At 40.1% G+C, this 20247-nt stretch overlaps 2 protein-coding genes across 3 annotated transcripts in view; one reads left to right on the forward strand and one right to left on the reverse strand.

The window, feature by feature from the left end:
* The window catches only part of gpr158a (G protein-coupled receptor 158a), a 78070-nt gene that overhangs the window by 40836 nt on the left and 16987 nt on the right, over positions 1–20247 (forward strand). For both annotated transcript variants that reach the window (XM_074622066.1, XM_074622067.1), the window contains exon 5: positions 3695–3763. In XM_074622066.1, coding sequence (XP_074478167.1) covers positions 3695–3763 — 69 coding nt within the window. The remainder of the gene's footprint in view (positions 1–3694; positions 3764–20247) is intronic.
* On the reverse strand, positions 14537–15549 carry LOC141759693 (DELTA-actitoxin-Afr1e-like). The gene is made up of 2 exons (XM_074621978.1): positions 15048–15549; positions 14537–14964 (listed from the first exon to the last, which is right to left on the reverse strand). Exons 1-2 carry the CDS (start codon positions 15179–15181, stop codon positions 14547–14549), a joined length of 552 nt encoding a protein of 183 aa, XP_074478079.1. The 5' UTR covers positions 15182–15549; the 3' UTR covers positions 14537–14546.

Consider the following 20247-nt stretch of genomic DNA (forward strand, 5'->3'; position numbering starts at 1 on the left):
GCATAGGAGGCACAGATTCGATTCACAATTACAACATCACATCAGTAAAATGTTTGATGTTTTCTGGGTCGTATGGTCATCAAAGCCCTTTGGATCAATAAGCCAGTGAATCCATATGAGGGTGGTCACAATAAAGCTTTGAAATCATTTCAAACAGCTCAGGCACCGCACATCAACTCGACATCAGCGACTTGGACGGCGACCAGTCTGTGCAAATGAGATCATTAAAGCGAATTTACTCTGATTTATATATTGGGCCACTGACCGCATCAAATCTGTCTCTATTGTGACATGTGGCAGCGAGGAATGTTGACACGGTTTGTAGGTTGGCACCTGGCTGACAGTGTCATCGTCGTCTGATTTAATCACTTAAGTAAATAATATATATTCTCTACATCAACGTGAAAGGTGGTGATATTTTCATTGCATCATTAAAAGGTGAAACTACTTCACAAACTAAACTTTCTGTATGGAAAGCAAATATTTAGTTTAGCTCCTTCACTAGATATTCATAAAAGCAAGGTATCAAGTCTTCACTTGGGTGGTATGGTGCTAACATTGTAGGGGTTTCTTATTGGATTATTTTTGAGTAATTGATGAGATTCTTGCTATTTTATTTGGCCAAAGCTGTGTTTGTGTGCATGCATTTCACAGAAATCAGAGAGAGTAGACTTTGGAGTTAAATGTTCAGTAGATAAACTTTGAGTGTTCTCTCTTACTTTTCGTCTACTCAGCCTTGGCATCTGTTTCTACCACAATCTGCTCAAGTCTTATTCCCAACAGATTCCTGCAGTTTCTTCCGAAAATGCCAGATTTTACCCTGCAAATACAAAAGGTTTCAAGAATTGTAACATACTTAGAGCAGTAAAACAGAATTTCTTCTGTATATAAGTAGGGCTGCAACTAACGGTTATTTTCATTAACGATTAATCTGACGATTCTTTTCTAGATAAATCAATTTATTAAATGTCAGAAAATAGTGAAAAATGTCCATCGCTGTTACTCAAAGTCCAACACCGAGTACCGATCCGATACCAGTGTTTAATTAATAAGCTGTATGCCTCACTGTGTGGAAGTGACTGGGATCATACTGTTATGTGTAAGGCAACATCAGGCTTGACTTAAACATTGCTTTCCTAACTTTTAAAAACAAAATGTAACAAATAAATACAAAGATATAAATTTACTGAATTGTCGTTTATTATTAGAATAATAAATCCTGCACCAGCAACTTGATAAAAAATCTTCAAAATTAAGAGGAATTGCAATTTAAGCATAAACTTTATAAATGCAGCAACAAATTGGTCAAAACTTAAACAGGAAGTACAATTCCAGTATATAATGTATACAGTATATGAACTGAATTGAATAGATTGGTCCCATTGTCACCCATACCCGATCCAGGTATTTCTATCGGCCCGGTATCCGATTCGGTATCGATGCATCCCTAATGTCTTTATGACTTGTTTTGTCATTCTAAAACCCAGAGATATTCATATAATAATATGATATAAAACAGAGAAAAGCAGGAAATATCCATATTTGAGAGGCTGAAAACAACATTTTCTGCCATTTTTGCATGAAAAACTACTTCAAATTTCAAAATTGTATTTCCGTGGATGTAATTAACAACATTAGTAACAATTTCTACTTTGAATGTAACTGTAAACACTGTATAAGTCACATGTATCATGGTCATGTTGGCAAAAGCCTTGTGTTGTGTGACAGAACTACTAAGCTCAGTTTAAATGAAAGTTGGTGATGGTAGTGATTCACTTACTGACTTCACTTTCTACCAAAGTAAACTTTTGACCAAACTTCTGAAATCCTCAGAGTCTCTAGTTGCTACCGTCAATTAATTGGCTTAATTAAAGGCTTTGTCTTGAGCGCTTGACATGTGAGGATTAGCCTGAAGATTCACCACATTCCTGACAGGGGAGCATCTAGCTGCTCTATCTCCCACACACCTGAAGACTCCTGGCGTTATATCAACCAGAGTTCAACAAAGGATCGCTCCCATTAATAATGCAGATAAAAGTTTCAGACACTCCAGGGCTTTGTCATCATTTAAACACCACTTACGTAATCCCCATTCATCTTATCAAACTAAGTTTAAGAGCTTAGTTTCAAAGCTCCTCAAAGACTTTGTGATAAATTAGAGAAATTTAATAAACAAATGAGTTCATTTGGGTTGCAGATTTTAATATATCTCAAACAAGATAAACACTCATCTGGTCTACGTCGTGTTTTTGTGTTGTCTTTTGTGTGTATTCTTAAATGAGTGGCGCAGTTGTCCTCTGCTCTTTGAAAGCCCCCTCAAGCATCTTGTCAGTTAGAGGACGATATTTTGTTAAATATCTTACACAAGAGGAGCATAGAAAGAGCCTGAAATGGCGAACCCTTCTATAAAAAATCCTTGAGGCAGGAGCTTTCACTGTTCTTTGTTCTCTTTCAACCAACAAAGAAGAAAAAGCTCCATTCCCCTTTTAAATCCTGCTGGAATATTATGATATCCTGCTGTTTTAGACTAGTTTAGACCTGCTGCAATATGAAGGACAGTGTAAGAGTTATATTCCAAACTGCCTTATATCCATCTTGTAGAAAGGAAAAACATTATTCTTTTATAATTTAGAGATTTTATAAACAGTAAATGCTGCTGTAATCAATATTTTTATATCAACAATGGATCAAATGACTACATATAATGTGAACATGTTGTTCGTAGTGACAAACCTACAGAGGATTATCACAGGACTGCACAGTTTCCCGCAGGTTTTGCAATGTTTTAGCTTCTTTCAGCTTGTTGTTTTGGTTTAACTCTAGGTCGCGCAACTTAAATGTTTTGATTGATTCTCACAGCTCTCATTAGTGTTGTTTCTAGCTGCTGTTTATAGTGAAGAATCTTAAACACGCTGTACACAACCTTTCCAGCATCAAACCGCAGACAGCAAAGTCAGCAAATAGCTGGTGAACGTACAATACTTTAGCATTTAGCCGCTGAAGAGCCAAATATTCCCTTCAGGAGTTGGTGGAGACCAAAACAGAGCTAAAAGATGAGTGAATATTAGACTTATATTTACTATGTGGACAAAAAACACAACTCCAAATGAATGCTAATGTTTTTCCCTGTGTGCTGGATGTGTAAATAAGTAATTGTTTGCTAACACGTTAACCGCAACACCTTTATAAGGACATGGTATGACAACTAGGGGTGTAACGATCCATTTATCTGGAACAATATATTGAATCAATGATCCAATATTATTGATGCAAAGTTAAAAACATCGATACATATGATCATCTTTAAGATGCACCTTTAGTTTGCAATTCCCATGGCACATCTGTTTCACCATTTCTGTCCAAGCACAGCTCATTCCTACACCACCAAACAGTGATAGTGACATTAGCAAGCAGTGCTAGTGGGGTTTGCAAGCGGCGATAGCATCCTAATGTTTGCGAGTACGCAGTCAGCTGAGACAGAGTGAGAAATTTATTAAAAAGAATGTGTTGTTTTTCATTTAAATGTCTAGAAGAGCCCAGTAATAAAATTGTCGAATCATACTTTAGTTGCTTTTGAGTTAATATAAATGTAATTGATGTGTTGAATGGGCATATGATATCATCTCATAATGATCACAGTATATGATGCATAAATGCTAAGTTCAATAATCGGTGTATCTTTCTTTTTTGGCAGAGTATCAGAGCATCAGGTCTCGTCCTACTGGAGGCCATCCTGTGTGGAGCTCTGCTTCTCTACTTCCCGGTAAGCCTGAGACACTCGCTAGTTTGTGTGTGTGTGTGTGTGTGTGTGTGTGCGCAGGTGCAGGCTCGTATCCTTTCATGTGCTCACTTCCTGACGTGTTTGCTGATAATCCTCATGCCGTGCTCCTTTGAGCTGAAAACAAAAATCTTCTCCTTGACTGAAGGTTGGCATTCAGTTTGACCTTCAGTTCACACTGTCACGCTCATTCATCTAAAACAGAGAACAAAGTTTCATATCTGCAGCAGCGGCACAGAGCAGGATTGTTTGCCTTGTCAGATAGTACGGACCTCAGTTCATAAATCATACCTGGTGTGTTTTTTGGACGGCCGTGTGGAGCCGCGATAAGCCGGGGTTTTCACAGCCAAGGTGTGCGTGTGATAAAACGGGGACTGGCAGAGACAAACATCCCAGGGCTTGTTGGTGACCCCCTGCTAACTGTACACAGAGCTGGCCAACGAACCCAGCAGCCTGTCAACACTACCATCTGTTGACCAGCCACTCGCGCTGCTTCATACAGACTGCACTCATTCAGACCCTCAAGCAGAATAAACTCCATCACATTTTATTGAAACTTAACCTTTTAAAACTTTGTATTCTTAATTCATATTCATGCCATTTTTGATCTGGGACTTATTTCCCCCTGTTTTTTCATCAGACCGGTCACTTAAAAGGAATATGTATATATTTAATCTTAAGTAGGGCTGTGTACTGGCAAGAATCTGGCGATAAGATAGTATTTTCGGAAAACTGTCAATAACCGTATACATAAAATCTGAGTAAAAGAAAATGTACTTTTTCATGCAAACAGTGGGATCTGCATTTGCATTTATCAGAGTCCCTGTAACATCAAACATCATAGCACTGCTTTGAGAGGGCGGGTCTCTGTTCATGGCTGATCAGCTGAAAACTGGCCAGTTTCGATCGGCTGCCGATTGATCGGTGCATCTCAAACAATCAGCAAACAATCAATGAAAACAGCTTTCTTCGTTTTTTCACCTTTGGCATTGGTCTTGGTATCAATAGCAGTGTTGTCAAGATACTGTCATTTCAAACTTTTATGCAATACCTAAAAAAAAAAAAGATATTTGATACCATTTTCGATACCACGGGGAAAGATGTTTTCAACATTGTCGCATGAGACAGAGCAGAGAGAGCAGCTGGTACCAGCGTATCGATACTGCGGAAAATGAGTATTGAAACCGTTTCAAATATTCAATATCGATATTAATACTTTGATATTTTTTACATCGTAAATAGGGAATAAAAAGTCCCAACAACTGAAAATGTCTTTTTGTGAGACTGAGACTCTTTCTTCCTTCGGTGTACCAAAGAATTGGATGGATATACAGTGTAATATAGCGTAAACATGCAGAGAGACAATAACCTAGTTATTATTATTATAATCTTCATCAGTTAAAATCAATCAAATAAAAAAAGCAGTGACATTGTTTGCCAACTTGCGAAGCACCTCATTATTCCTGCAGATGACCATACTCTGTCCAACACCCACATCCCATTGATTTACACGAGTCTACCATTATGTCTTCCTCTTGGGTGCTCGGGGCATTGGCTAATTGCAATTTAGTTGCAATCATGTGCAGCTATATGCTTAGCGAAGCAATGCAGGGTAAGTGTAATTAACGGCAACTGATTTAGAGCCGGCTAATCAATGCAATTTGCTGCGACAAGGTCCTGGAAAGTAATAATGTTTGAAATGTGCAGAGTGAAAGCAAGCTGGGCGTCATGTTATTGGTTAGTGAATGGATGAATAGTAGATGATAATCCTGTATCCAGCTGGTGTATTGATGGCACCAAATGCTATAAATAGATTGTAAAAAGGTAAGTTGTAGCTATACACCCTATCTTGTTTAAAGATTAGATTATTCTGTGCTGCTATGCTGAAATGGTCACTGTGATGTTACTTTGATGAAATATCTCAGCCCGATCATGTGAAAACAGCATCTTTCTGTACGGCTCTGTGCAGCACGCTAGATTGATCTGCACCCTGATGCATTTCCATGTCTCCCCTGCGAATCCCACATGAGCTGTGAGGGTGAGACGCATCACTCCCAATCTAAATATAGATTCAGAAATATTCCGCCGCTGCTGCTGCTTCTATTTTAAATAATTCCACTGTTATTAAGCAGCAGGCGATACATCTCATCCTGCTCCCATGGCATTCGGCTTTGTGGAGTAATGCAATCCCCCCCTCCTTTTCTCTCCCGAGTGTGTCACATGCAATAACTTCAGCCCCCCTGCTTTGAAATGAAAAGGGAGGAGGGAGGAGGGAGGAACAGGGAGTGCAGAAGGAAAGAGGCAAAATTATGGCAGTGCCAAAGCCGGCTATTTCCGTCTGGCTGTGGAGATGAGAGAGGAGGAGAGCGGACACGCATTTGTGATTCACAATGTGATCCCTGGATTAGCTTGCCAGCCTTGCGTTTGTCTCTTTGCAGCTTCTTATTGACGCTGATGGGGAGGCTTAGATGGCAGTAAAGTGACAGAGTTTGGATTGCCGCTATTGCTACTTGTTTTTATTCCAGATTCCACCGTCTCCTCCAGTCAAGCCATGAATACATACAGACTAATGAATCAGAGAGGCGTTGCATTGTGGGTGCCACCTGGCCTCGACTTGTCAGAAGACACTGATAGGTGCTTCACAATAATGGGGAAAATGCAAAAAAGCTGATCAATTAAACATGATTTGACTTGTCATAACAATAATTGCAGCTCATGTGTCACACAATAGCTTGCAGAAGAGATAGATGATACCTTTTGGGAACAACAGGGGTGCAAACTTGTCACCTTTCAGCTATAGGGTTGTCACAATACCAGAAGGTTAGGAGTCGATACCAATACCAGTGAAATTCCCACAATTCTTGATAGCCAATTCGATACCACAGTAAAAAACAAAACAATTAGAGCTAGTGTTAGGAGGTTATAAAGGTCATAATCCCCTCTCTATTATCTATTTTATATTGCTGTGACATCATGTCCTTCAAACAACTGTATTTATTCAAGTTTATCCCCAAAAACTACATTTTACAAGATTACATTTGGAAACATCATGATAACGTTATAATTTACCTTTACTCAGTAGAGCTTGAACGCACCATAATGAAACTCAATGCAACCTCCGTTAACGTCCTTTTGATTTGAGTATGCACATGAAAATAATTATTGGTAAAAAACAGTTTAAGGCCAGAAATACTGTGGTAGAACAACTTCTCCATGCTACAATAACAGCAACTGTAAAGCCTGTGTTGACGTGCGAGACTAGTCTCCCAAGAAGAACGATGTTTCAGCAAATGACCCAAAACGACAAAGTGACAAAGCCCTCTGGCAAAGAACCAGTGACGTTATAATAAAGCGATCAAGACTACAGAGGGGAGGAGGTCGGTGTGGTTGTATTGTTAGGTTACTGCAGAAAGCTGACAATAACAAAGTTACTTAACTGCATGTAAACACAGCGTATGAGACTTATTTTCCCTTTGCTACTTCCTACCCATCTGTGTGTGTGTACCAGTGCCCCAGAGGCAGCGCTAGTTGTCCTTCTCTCCCTTGCATGTTCTCCCCTGTGAGACATGTCACGCCTCCCGCTCTGCTGCTTATGCATTCATAAATGTTAACTCATATGTAAAGGTGGTAATCTGCAAGTTTCTATTTTTATATTTAATGACGCCTTTTGTGCATTCACTGCTGTGACGTTTTTTGCACTTTGCACAGAGATGACTTTTTAATCAGATTTCCCTCACGCTGTCACGCTACTCCTGCCTTACTTATTCCACACAAGAGGTCATTTGTACCTCAACACTTATAGACTGTTTTAAACCAAATGACACACATTGTTTTGTTTTTCTGATGAGGACAGTGTCTATGTAATAGTACTGACCTGGAAATTGTGGAACTGCCTGAAATGATGAAAATGCTCTGGGAAGGGTTACATCACTACACTTCTCCCTGTGTTAACACAATCCTATTGTTAGGGGCAGAGTGGAGAGCGTCATGTCCTGCTCAAGAAAACCTTTGCGGTTTTGAAACCAGTGACCTTTGAGTACTGTTCCCCCCCGTCCTTCGTTCCTTGTCTTTCCACCTGTCCAATCCCAGCATTGTCTTGGTGCCAAGCTGGGCCAAGGTGCCACCTCAGCCCAACTCAGGGCTCTGCCGTGCATGGCAGGCAGGAAGAGCTTCACAGCACATCAGGGGGCTAATGAGAAACAGTATGGCCAAGGGATAATGTATCCTGACCTGACAGGCCATGAAACACAATCTGCCAGCCATTTCTCTCCCCCGTGCTCTGCTCTGCCTTCCATCCAAGCTGTTCTGACACTTTCAATCTGACTTAAGTGGATCTGGAGAGTTGCTGTTTGCATTTCCAGCCCTCCCTTCATACCCTGCTTCCCTTCTTGCTTCTGCAAAGTGCCCGCGGAGTCCCCCGAAACATACAAAGTTGAAGTTGAGGATACAGCGCTGCAGCTGGTGAGTTCTTTCTGTCTACATGAGCAGACAGATAGAAATGAGATAGCATCACCACACGTAGGCAGTGCTATTCCCTCTCTGATACGTCCCTTTGTGCCAGAGCAAGATGGGAATATCTCAGGATCTAACTGGTGATGAGGAGGGAAGGGAGTTGTGGGAGGCGAGCGCCAGCCAGCTCTGGTCTTGACTGCGCAGAGTGTGAGCTGGATGTAATTTACACTCGGCCCACCTCAGGGAGCAGCGGGAGCACAAGAAAGCATTACCTCCCTCCAGAAAAATGCCCTTCCCATGTGGCTGTGGGTGTCGGCTTTCATATAAAAATGGATCCATTGCTATTACAACACCCCACCTCTCCCCTGCTCCCTCCTCCTACTCTCTCGTACTGAAGGTGTTCTGTAGATTAGAAAAAAAAAAAGAAGAGACGGGGAATGAGCAGGAGATGATGACCAGAAAAAGCGGGGCATGGGCAGATTGGATGGCTGTCACTATTTCATGTCAAAACATTAAAAGTAGCACGAACGCTTTGTTGTGACAGAATGATTCCCGAGGCTGCACCATCCCATTCTCTACTCAGATGGAGACAGACACACTAAATGGCTGAAAGTCATTTTTCTCCCCTCTAGCTGGTAGCAGTTTCCAAAGAAGCTGTGATAACAAAAGGCTGAAATTCAGCGCCGTCTGTTCTCTGGCTAACTGGCTAACATTTTCAGTTTTAGTCACTTTAAAAAATCTAACAACTGATGTGTTTATACTGCATCATTGACAGATGACTAATATATGATATTTTATTTTGGCATTTTCATTTCAGTAAGTGCTCCATTAGTACGAGGCTGCCGTCATAGCTGCCAACCATAATAATAATTCAGCATTCAAACCATAATTTAAAATTTCTACTAAGTCTAACAGAGGCACAATTTAGAGGCATTGAAACCATTCGGGTCACACTATCAGCATCTTAACTTTATAGAGTTCTGACCACGTTCATGTAGAGATATTAACAAAATTAATATAAACATTTCTGAGAGGATTGGAAGCCACAAATCAGCAGAGTCTACAACGCAGTTTCCTGTCTGGTGTTATTTGACGGCACAAAGGAAAATTGCTTAATGGCACCAAACAGGACGATACAACTATAAGTGTCATCTTCGAAGCAGAATGTTGTAAGGTTTGTGGAAAATGTGGTCTAAATTAAATTAAACTTTTAACTCATTGTTTTGGTTTTATGGCCGGCAACCTCATTTGCAGCTTTAGCAGGCAGTAGACAAACTCGCTGTACACTACCTACCCAGCTTCAAACGGCAGACAGACAAAGTTAGCGACTATCTGGTGAACATATGGGAGCATTTGTGTTGGTGGAGACCAAAAACAGAGCAGAAAGGAGAGTGAACATTGGACTTAAATTCATCAGGTGGTCAGAAACACACTCATAATGAATACTAATGTTAATCTGTGTCTACTGAATGTGTAAATAAGCATGTTTGCTAACACCATAGCCATATCAAGCTCATAATATGTCAATGTTGTGTTTGCAGATTGTTCTACTGCCCCCATGTGGCCAAAAAAGCAATTAATGAAGGTTTAAATAAAACGAGAGTAACTTAACACCACAATTAGGCTTCAATCCGACCACATGTTCAAAAAACACATTCAAATCCAGAAGCTACCCGTATTGTCGGTCACACTCTCCTGATCTCTTTTCAAACTAGAAAGGCACTCGGAGAGCGCAAACCTCCGCCAAGGCCATGCCCCGTCTTGCAATGTTGACATAAGTGAAAAATCTGAATCGAATCAGATTCGGGTTCTTCCTTGGCCCATGCTACACGCTTCCACCAAGTTTCATGAAAATCTGGCCAGTAGTTTTTCCGTATTTCTGCAGACAAACAAACAAACCAAACCGAAAACACAACCTCCTTGGTGGAGGTAACTACAACTCCAAACAAGAGTTATTATGTAACTGTGGTTCTATGATTTCTAGATGACTCCCAGAGACGATGTGTAGTAAGTATGCAAATACTTTTCCAAATAACTCTTGCCCTTTCAATGAACACTGTAAACCGCTACCAGATTTAGCTGGTAGTATGATAAAATGTATGTAGATATAATATGTTAACACAAAAAGTGGATGTAAGTTACTCTTTAGGTATAATCTCTCTTCTAAAATACACTTCTGGAGTGAGCAGTTCATCGGTTTATTGTTAATGTTTACAGAAAAAACTTGAACAGGTCAGCAGCCTATTGACAGACCACAGGTATTTTTACTCTTTTCTGAGTGCGGTAAACTCATTTCACGGCATTGAGGGAGAGGTCTTACATCCAACGTGATCGATACCCTGTGGGACACTGACCTTCACGGTAAAGGGGATCAATCCCTGAAGCTTTCACCCTCTTCATCGACCCCCCCATGTGAACACACACATTTGCATTTTTATTGTCTACACATTACAAGTTAATTACACACGGCTGCTTTTTGGTGCTCTTTTGCTAACCGCATTAGTCTAATAAAAGAATCCACCCACTTTCTTTTTTTTTTTAAGTGTTATTTGCTGAATATCTCCTCTTTGCCCTACAGCGAGAGCTAATTATCTAAAGCGGTCTAGCACCAAATTCTTTGTGTATGCTCTGTAGTGCATCTAGTCGGGCGTCATATTTTGGTTGTGAGTGTGTTTCCATTCTCACATGAAGCCTTTGGGGAATACAGAGCGCCAGAGTTTGTGTTTTCATGACATTTAAGTTAGGCGCTAACACTAACTGTGTTTATGGGGTAAAGGTGGCTATAATCTGTACTCCATTTAATGCTCAGTATGCTTCAAACAAACTAGGTTGTACAATGTCTTATACCTTTTCTGAGTTGCCTTAATCAAAGGCAGGGCGAAAACAAGACAGAAACAGACAACGTTTCGACACTACTGTGTCAAAATAGACATAAGACATAAGGCGAACACATATATAGTCAACTTAAACAGGTGTACAATTATGTACAATAATTGTTTAAATAGGATTTCAACTCTATGGGATAATAGATCCAAGGGTGGGAGTAAGTTGCCATAGCCAAGTCTCTTTTATATGTTTTGCTTTCTTTAACAAGGTAGTAGTTGCTTTTTCGTCAGTATTATCCAAATACTATCCTACATGAAACATTCATTCATCTTTTAAATTATGGGCAACATAGTTAAGTTGTAGTGTAAGAAGTAACAACCGAACAAAGTTTAGTATGAAACTAACTAGTTACTTCGGTACCAAATCAATGCCCAATTCTGAAAAAGTGACGTCATTGTTTTTCTACAGTACCGCAGGTAACGGGGATCAGGGCTTGAGACTAGCGGCGTACCGTTGTCCCGGGGACGATAGAAAATTTCCCTGATAATACTACATTGTGAACAACAAAACCATGTTGAAATCAGCAGGAAGAAAGTTAGTTAAATTAAGCTGTTAGCAGTCCTGCTTAACTAAATAACAGAGCTAACAGCTAACATACAGAGGTTGCACTGAGTTACATCATTATGCGTACAGGCTCTATTCAGTAAAAATGAGTATTGGGCAAAGGTAAATTATAACGTTATCATGATGTGTTCAAATGTAATCTTGTAAAATTTAGTTTTTGTTTAGAAACTTGAGGCAGATCATCAGGTATTAATAACCAATTCACAAAAACCAGCATGCAAACAGTAATAAAGGAGTGTATGTTGAAGTACATGGGATTTATTGTTTTGTTTTTTACTGTGGTATCGTATTTGGTACCGAGAGTTGTGAAATTTCACTGGTATTGATATTGACTTTTCTGGTATCGTGACATCCCTAGTTAGAACATAGCGGTTGACTTCATACTTCGATCAATCTCCTGGTGCAACAGGCAGCTGCCCCCCTCGGTCTCCTTAGTTTCTCCAGTATAAAAGGTAACAATAAGCAGCAGAGACACATTTTTCAAAATGGACAAAACAAACCGATAACTGAAAACAAAAGAATTAAACCAGCGTCAATGACTACAACAGGAGAGTTGAACACAGAGGTAGCCAACATCACAACAGCTCCCTGGAAAGCTGCTGCTCGCACCACAGCTGGCTGTCTTGCGTCACCGTCGTATCAACAGGGACACTCTCTAGCGGGTAACCAACCCGCTGAATCTCTGTGTGTGTGTGTGTGTGTGTGTGTGTGTGTGTGGAGCCAGCTGGTGGGTGCTGAAATGAGAGATGATTAGGAATGAAAGATAACTGCAAATTAAGTGACTGAGTGTTGATTGAATGAGTAAGTGGGTGAGCGTGTGAATCTTGCTCTTGTTATGCTTGTCTGTTCTTTTAGAGTCCCATCATCAGATAGATGGAACAATAATAGATGGATCATGCATTTGAACAATGTAAATCTACTGGGATGTCTGTATAGCTATTGTATATATGGAATGAGTCTGACAGTCTTGATTTGTCTTTCTGTCATGCGTATAATATTTATTGGTGGTCATAGGTTCAAACCCCCAACAAAAGACGATGTTCCCATCAACAGTTATCACGTCACCGTCCAAAAACAAAACACTGATGATGCACCTCGGAGTCATACAAGTCAAGTCAGTGTTGATAAGAGCATTAGCAACATCTGATGTCAGGTCATATGCATCTCCAAAGACAACGTCAACTAATGCATTATGTAAAGCCAGTTTATAGAACTTCCAGTGGGATGGAGGGAACTTTGTTGTTGATTCAGCTGTATGGTCATTTTGGAGAATGTAGTTTGTGGTGCTGTTGAATTGTTTTGTGTTATACTGCCAGGTGTTTCTATTATTTTGTTAATCCCATTCATATCCATATGGGCAGACTACATAACAATACCACTCCTATAATTCATTGCAGCTTAACAGCACCACAAACTACATCTAGGGCTACAACTAACGATTATTTTCATTATCGATTAATCTGCCGATTACTTTCTAGATTAATTAATTAATTGTTTGGTCTATAAAATATCAGAAAATAGTGAAAAAAATGTCCATCCTTGTTTCTCAAAGTCCAAAGTGATGTCTTTAAATGTCTTGTTTTATCCAAAACCCAAAGATCTTCAGTTTAATATGAGAGAGAAAAGAAAAGAAAAACACCAAATCTCCATATTGGAGAGGCTGAAAACAGCATTTTATGCCATTTTTGCAAGAAAAATTACTTTAACGATTAATCAAAATTATCATTCAACTAATCGATTAGTACTACATCCTCCAAAATGATCATACAGTTGAATAAACACCTCTTTAAAACGGACTATTATAACCTTCATGGAGGTAGGATTTATTGCAGGACTGTTATATTACACTGCATTAGTTTTAGTTAGGTGTACCTAATAAATTGAGTGTATATTAGCCTGTATAAAGTAATGTGTAAAACACAATGATACCCGGTTAATAGTTTTTGGAAACTTAAATACATGCTCGAGAAATGTGATAATTTTAGATATGTAACTTACTATAATGTTATTGCTATATTGGTGCATGTTTGGTAACATCCGATAATGCACTCACAATAATATTCCATTGGTTAAAGATTAAGCAACCACATTTGCACTTTGCAAAAAGCTGAATGATTTTAATGTCTAAAGGAACAGCTTGTCATTTTGCTTTCTTGCCGAGAGTTAGATGAGAAGATTGATACCACTCATATCTTTGCAGTAGGGATGTTCCTAACAACGTTTAAACCAATATAAAGAATATATAGTTATTATTTAACAGCTCTTTACTACTGACCATGTATGGATGTAATATGATAACTATCTTTGTTATATGGCCTAGCTCAGGTTGAACCCTTTGTAAAACATTAACAAATACAGACAGAGAACGAATGCAATAGAACTTTATTTATTATTCAGTTTGTCAGTTACAAAGAACATAAATAAATGAGGCTAGGGATAAATAACAATTCTGTATTCTCTTAGCTGTCTCCTCAGTGGACAGCCTGTGTGCTAATTTACTTATTACTTAAATTACTGTGTACATGTCGACATTTTACTCGTTGGATTTTCCACTGTGCAATATTGCCAAATGACTGACATTTTCCTCGCTAACTCTCCACTAGCACCGTATTGTTGATATTTATCTGAGCAATACAGCTTCACACATAACAGGAAACGTAATACTATAGATTACGACAGAAGCAATGGATAACACAGTAATATATGATTATAGATGAGCATAAATACATGAAGAATCTCTCTCTAAAGCTTATGAACTGTGATGCAACTTATTGCATTATTTCAGACTATTAACACAACATCACCCACAAAATCTATAAAAACAAAGCCGTATCATTGTTGGGAACAAAAATTTCACAAGTTTTTCTCAATCGTCGCTCACCTGCACCTTCAGGACAGATGTGCTGCAGTCAGACATTGTGGCCATGATGCTAACATTTTCACTTTTATGGGTCAGAATGGGGCCTTTTGCTTTGCCTCTGACAAATGTCGTGTCTTTCTTTTTGGTCATCTCACGGTAAAGATCACGATTACACTCTTTGCTGATGTCAAAGATGCCCACTGCGTACACGTTTGAATTCAGGTTACGGTCATACGGCACCTTGAACAGCACAGCTATTTTCTTAGAGGACTTTTTTGTAGAGACATCAAGGAGATCATAGGTGAAGATGCCGACAGATCCTTGTGCTAAGCTTGATTTCTTGGCAAACAACGCCTGTCCAGATGCGGACGGTCGAATGCTTGGGGGCAGAGGGATGGTGCAGCGTCCACTGTCGAGGAACATTCTAGAAATATAAATAGTAGAAACATCTTAATGACATGATTTAAAAATAAGAAAGAATATACTGAGAAAAAAAGTTGCAGTTACCTGGGGTTACAAAGAGCGTAGTTAGAGCTCTCATTGGTGAGCTCGACGGAGCACTGGCGTTTTGATGGTGGAGATTGAGAAATTTTTGATCCAACTTCTATTCCAACATCACAAACTGCGCCCAAAAGTTCCATATCTGCAGTGTGACCACCTGCTCAGACAGACATATTAATTAAATATTTACAAAAAGACGCATCTGGGAAACTGTCATCTGAAATCACAAACAAAACATGTAAATGGTGAGGTGGAATAACATTAAGCTCATGGTACGGAGTCAATTCCTCAGACCTACCTGGCTGTTCTTGCGTGGGATGAACACCTCTGAAGGGCAGCTGGAAGATCTGTCTGACAGCCTTGAAGGTTGCCTTCTTATACAGGTGATGGAGGTCATAACCTGTTTCTCCAGGAACAGGAACTAGTTGGATATCAATTTACGGTAAGTATAAAAACCTGCCCAGTACATTGGCATATGTTTGGCAGAGGAATGGGACTTCACCTGTCTAAAATGCAGAGACGTGGAAGGTATCGCATCATTAAAAGCTCTGACACTAATCTGATTAGACAATGCCCTTGTTGTTACTGCACAACTTCGGTTTCATATAATAAGCTTGGATATATGCCAGAAAATCATTCTTCGAGCTTATGGGAAACAAATTGTAAGTAGTACTAATATAATAGAACACTAGGGCTGTCAGTCGATTAAAATATTTAATTTAATTAATTAATCACATGATCGTCCATAGTTAATCGCGATTAATGCAAATAAGTCACACATTTTCTGTTATCTATCTGTTCAAAATGTACCTTAAAGGGAGATTTGTCAAGTATTTAATACTCTTATCAACATGGGAGTGGACAAATATGCTTCTTTATGCAAATGTATGTATATATTTATTATTAGAAATCGATTAACAAAACAACACAAAACAAATATTGTCCAGAAACCCTCACAGGTACTGCATTCAGCATAAACAATATGCTCAAATCATAACATGGCAAACTGCAGCCCAACAGGCAACAACAGCTGTCAGTGTGTCAGTGTGCTGACTTGACTATGACTTGCCCCAAACTGCATGTGATTATCATAAAGTGGGCATGTCTGTAAAGGGGAGACTCGTGGGTACCCATAGAACCCATTTTCATTCACATATCTTGAGGTCAGAGGTCAAGGGACCCCTTTGAAAATGGTCATGCTAGAAAAGCTAGTATGACGTGGTTGGTACCGATGGATTCTTTAGGTTTTTTAGTTTCATATGAAACCAGTATCTTCACTCTAGCTTTAAAACTGAGACGCTACAACCTAAAATTCACAAAATGTGTTAATGCGTTAAAGAAATTAGTGGCGATAAAACAAATTTGCGTTAACACGTTATTATTGCGTTAACTTTGACAACCCCAGAAAAAGCACAAAAGCAAAAGCAAGCTAGCAGATCACCTTCCAGGTATGATGCAGTTTACAACAAGGGCACTTGACTAATCAGTTTAAACTATGACCTCGATCACCAAAGTCAGTAGGATTCGCCCTCTGAGGACCATAAATGCCAGTACAAAATTTCATGGCAATCCATTTAACAGTTGTTGAGAAATTTAATTCTGGATCAAAATGGTGGGCCGACTGATGCAATGGCACGGCTAAGAATCGACAGCATAATGAACTCAACATTAAATTGTTTCTGTCTGAACGAAACCAGAGAGTTGCCTGAGTTACCCTCGGGCAGATTCCAGACGCTCAGGTTGATGTGTTTTGACAGACAAGGAACATAAGAAAACAAGGTGACGCTCATCAATCAAACATGCCAGCGACAACGAAAGCCTTTAATTGTCATGTGGCCAAGTGAGTTACGACTCACATTTCTCAGCAACAAAGGTACAAAGGTGACCTCGGAAAACCTCCAAGGGAGACTTCTGGTTTCCAGTTTCTTGATTGCAACACTCCTGTTTCTTTTAGACATGATCGCGGTTTAATCTTAACCAAGTCGTTTTTGTGCTTAAATCTAACCAAACCTTAAAGGGGCTCAATGTAAGAATCAGAAATTGTATGTTAACAGTAACACCTGTGGCCGTTAAGTCAACGACAGTCAGCGTCCTGTTGCTCGCGCTTGTGCTCGCTCTACGTAGACGCGAGCGAGCATCGGTTAAAACAGTGAGGGGACATACACGAGACTGAATGTGACTAATAGCTAAAACCACAATATCACCATATATTTCACATGCTTGGCAGTAATGTTAGCTAAATGATTTAAAAACATTGGAAATTGGAAAAATTTACATACAGTCCCTTTAAATTGGGCGTAGAATTGTCTATATTGTAATTTTACTGTTTGTCTGTCGCTGGCCCGCGCCGGGTCTCCATCAAAAGATACTTTCCAGACAGAAACCCTGGTACGACAGTTTTTATTTTGAACTTGAAGAGAACACATAAGACAAACATATCAATTGAAACATTACCATACATAGACAGTCCCACACCATTGTGTTCCCACTGATCACAAGTTGACAGTGACATCATATTGTATCTCATAATGGGGGACCAATTGGTTCTATGGCTAAATGTGAAGTGAATTTGGGATGAGTATTTTCCAAACTATCTCACAATTGATTGATTCTTCTCACACGACCAGATCTCTTTCCCGCCTGCTTGTTCTAGCTACATATTGGCTGTACAGAGACTGTATTAAAGTGGTACCAATCTAAGCAGATTTTCCCAAAAAGTCAAACTATTAATTTAAAGGGTTGCATGATTTCATTACTTAGCAATCAAGCAAGTAATTTTCTGCAAACATCTGGTCTAAATTTGCTCTCCTTAATGAAAAGCAAGGAGAGAGGTGTGGTGGAAAAAACTTCCTGGGCAGAAGGTTGTTAATGAATAATTTCACTGAAACCCTTGAAAGACAGATAAGCCATGGAGGAGTGCTTCTGTCAGCCAGTTAGCCACCGCGCACTCCTCCAAATGTGCCATTGTGCACTTCCACAACTTAAAAATAAAGTTTTGTCTGCCTATGGAAGCTAAAGGTGTGCGTCTGTAGAACACACTGTTCTGTTTTGTAGTTTCCACATGACAGGGCTGAGCTTCGGAGGGCAGATGCAGAGCCAGGTTGTGTTAAGTCAGGTGTCTGGGGAGCCTGGAGACCAGGCAAGCAGATGAACATAATGGTCAGGGCAGACATCCAGCTGGGACGCGTTCACCTGCCTAGAAAACCCTACATATTTCCTAAAAATGTCCTCAGTACCAGTTATGAAGTGAAATCGGCGCCATTTGAGCAGAAGGAAAAATTGAGATTTTAGCACTTTCAAAAAATATAAACATCTGTAATACAACCAGCTTTTTTTACGTTTTGTTAGTGCTGCTCGGACTAATTACTACTTTACATTTGAAAAATGTTCCAGTCACAGGAGGCCACAGCAGGAACACGTTAAAAATGCCGAGGCCGAATGCTTATCGAATGTGCTTTCGGGCGATTTATGGCGAGGTTTGGAGCACTCGGAAGGGCTACGGACATAAACCTGAATGACCTCTGTCGTTTATCGTCATTTATGCATGTAAAGAGACGGTTGATGACTGCAGAATGATGCCCAGCCCACCCACCAACAATAATTGTTCTCAAACTGACTGTAATGAAGTTGAAGGAAAGGGAGTGAGAAGGGTGGTGACAAAGTTCCTTGACCCTTAACTTGTGATCTCACTAGTGGTGACATGTAAATATTACGGCGAACGTTTGGAGTCGTTTTTGCGTTCGAGTGTGGACGTAGATATTTCGTAAAACAAAGGTTGTGTGGTACAGATTTTTTTTTTTTTTTAAACGGAGGGGAAATATCTGTATACGTATAGACGGGGCTTGAGAGGGCTGCAACAGTAGATGTTAACAACGCTCACTCAGCATTTCCAGAAGCCTTTACTCATGCTGTAACTGAGACGAGACAAACGGGGGGAGGCAGGCTGAAGAGTAGTAAGTGTGTTGATAATTGTCTCCTCGATATTGATGTCCATTAGATAGGTATACAACCCCCTGATCCTCTCAATCCCCCTCCCCCACCCCGACCCCCACACTGGCACGCTTACATACACATAACACCCGACCCCTTTCCCTTCCCACAGCGCTGAATCTAAGATTCCCAGCACTTAGCATTGATTATTAATGGAAGGTTTGAAAAGAAAAGGGGGGCAGAAACTGATCTCGCTCTTCATGCACACTGGCGTTAAGAGAAACCTGTCGGGGGGCTCACGGCCAGTCTTCTTCCCAGAAACCCTACTGATGGAAAAGTGCAAGGCTTGTGTAATGAATGTCTGCTCAGAAGCGTGCGGTCAGCGGGTCACGGCAATGTTTTAAGGACAACGACTACGCTTACTTTTGCCCTAGAAATATGTATATTGACATTAGTCTGAGCAATGAGGACACCAGAGAATAGGACTTATTGTGTCAGCTGTCCAGGGGGAATGGATTGATGGTTTTATTGCAGTGAGCACTGAGCCTTATCATATTCTGTAATATATTCTGAACATTAGACAGATAAAGCTGATCAGAAACATCAGTGGGTGGTTTAAGCTGCACGGAAAAAACATTTTTGTCACTTGTCCCAAAAGGTAAACACTCGTGAGTTTGGGAGGTGGCAGGTGGCACCAAATCACAGCGTAGAGGAGGCTGCCTGAAAATGTATTTTCTCTAAGTGAGCTGCTGTGTAGTTTGTCAAACGTGTCATTGTTCTGGGTGTAACAGGGTTTCTCAACCATGTCTGGTCCCATAATTCTCACTTCAGCGCTTCAGCTGAGTCGTTGTAATGTGCCAAGTTGTCATGTGAATCTGAGTATGACATCCGTTTGTATTTAAGAATTATTAAAGATATAAAATCTACATAGAAATCCCCCCATGACCCCGCGTAGGTTCTCAACCCCAACTTTGAATTTAACTATATTCTCCCGAGCCCATCTAAAAACTTTTTCCCACAAAACCTGACGTAGGTTTCTGCCTGATGACTGCTGCTACATGTACAGTATATAAAAATCCTTATAGTCAGTCTATTAACGTTGCATACAGTAACATAGATGGCAGTCGGCATGCTCCCGGTTTGGAGAAGCAGACAGGAGTACCGGCACAGAAGCTAAGTAAGGTACTGCTGTGTGGACGCCACGTTAGTTTGGATCCGAATGTCACACAATAACACAAACAAACTAATCGATCGATGCAGCGGCAGACCAGCAACT

This window comes from Sebastes fasciatus, chromosome 21 (genome assembly GCF_043250625.1).
Source record: "Sebastes fasciatus isolate fSebFas1 chromosome 21, fSebFas1.pri, whole genome shotgun sequence".
NCBI classification, from domain to species: Eukaryota; Metazoa; Chordata; class Actinopteri; order Perciformes; family Sebastidae; genus Sebastes; species Sebastes fasciatus.

Excerpts from the sequence above, each read along its gene's own strand:
- LOC141759693 (XM_074621978.1), bottom strand. The coding sequence starts at position 15,181 with ATGGAACTTTTGGGCGCAGTTTGTGATGTTGGAATAGAAGTTGGATCA. Across the intron at positions 14,965-15,047 it reads TACGCTCTTTGTAACCCCAG|AATGTTCCTCGACAGTGGAC; the intron begins GTAACTGCAACT and ends TTATATTTCTAG.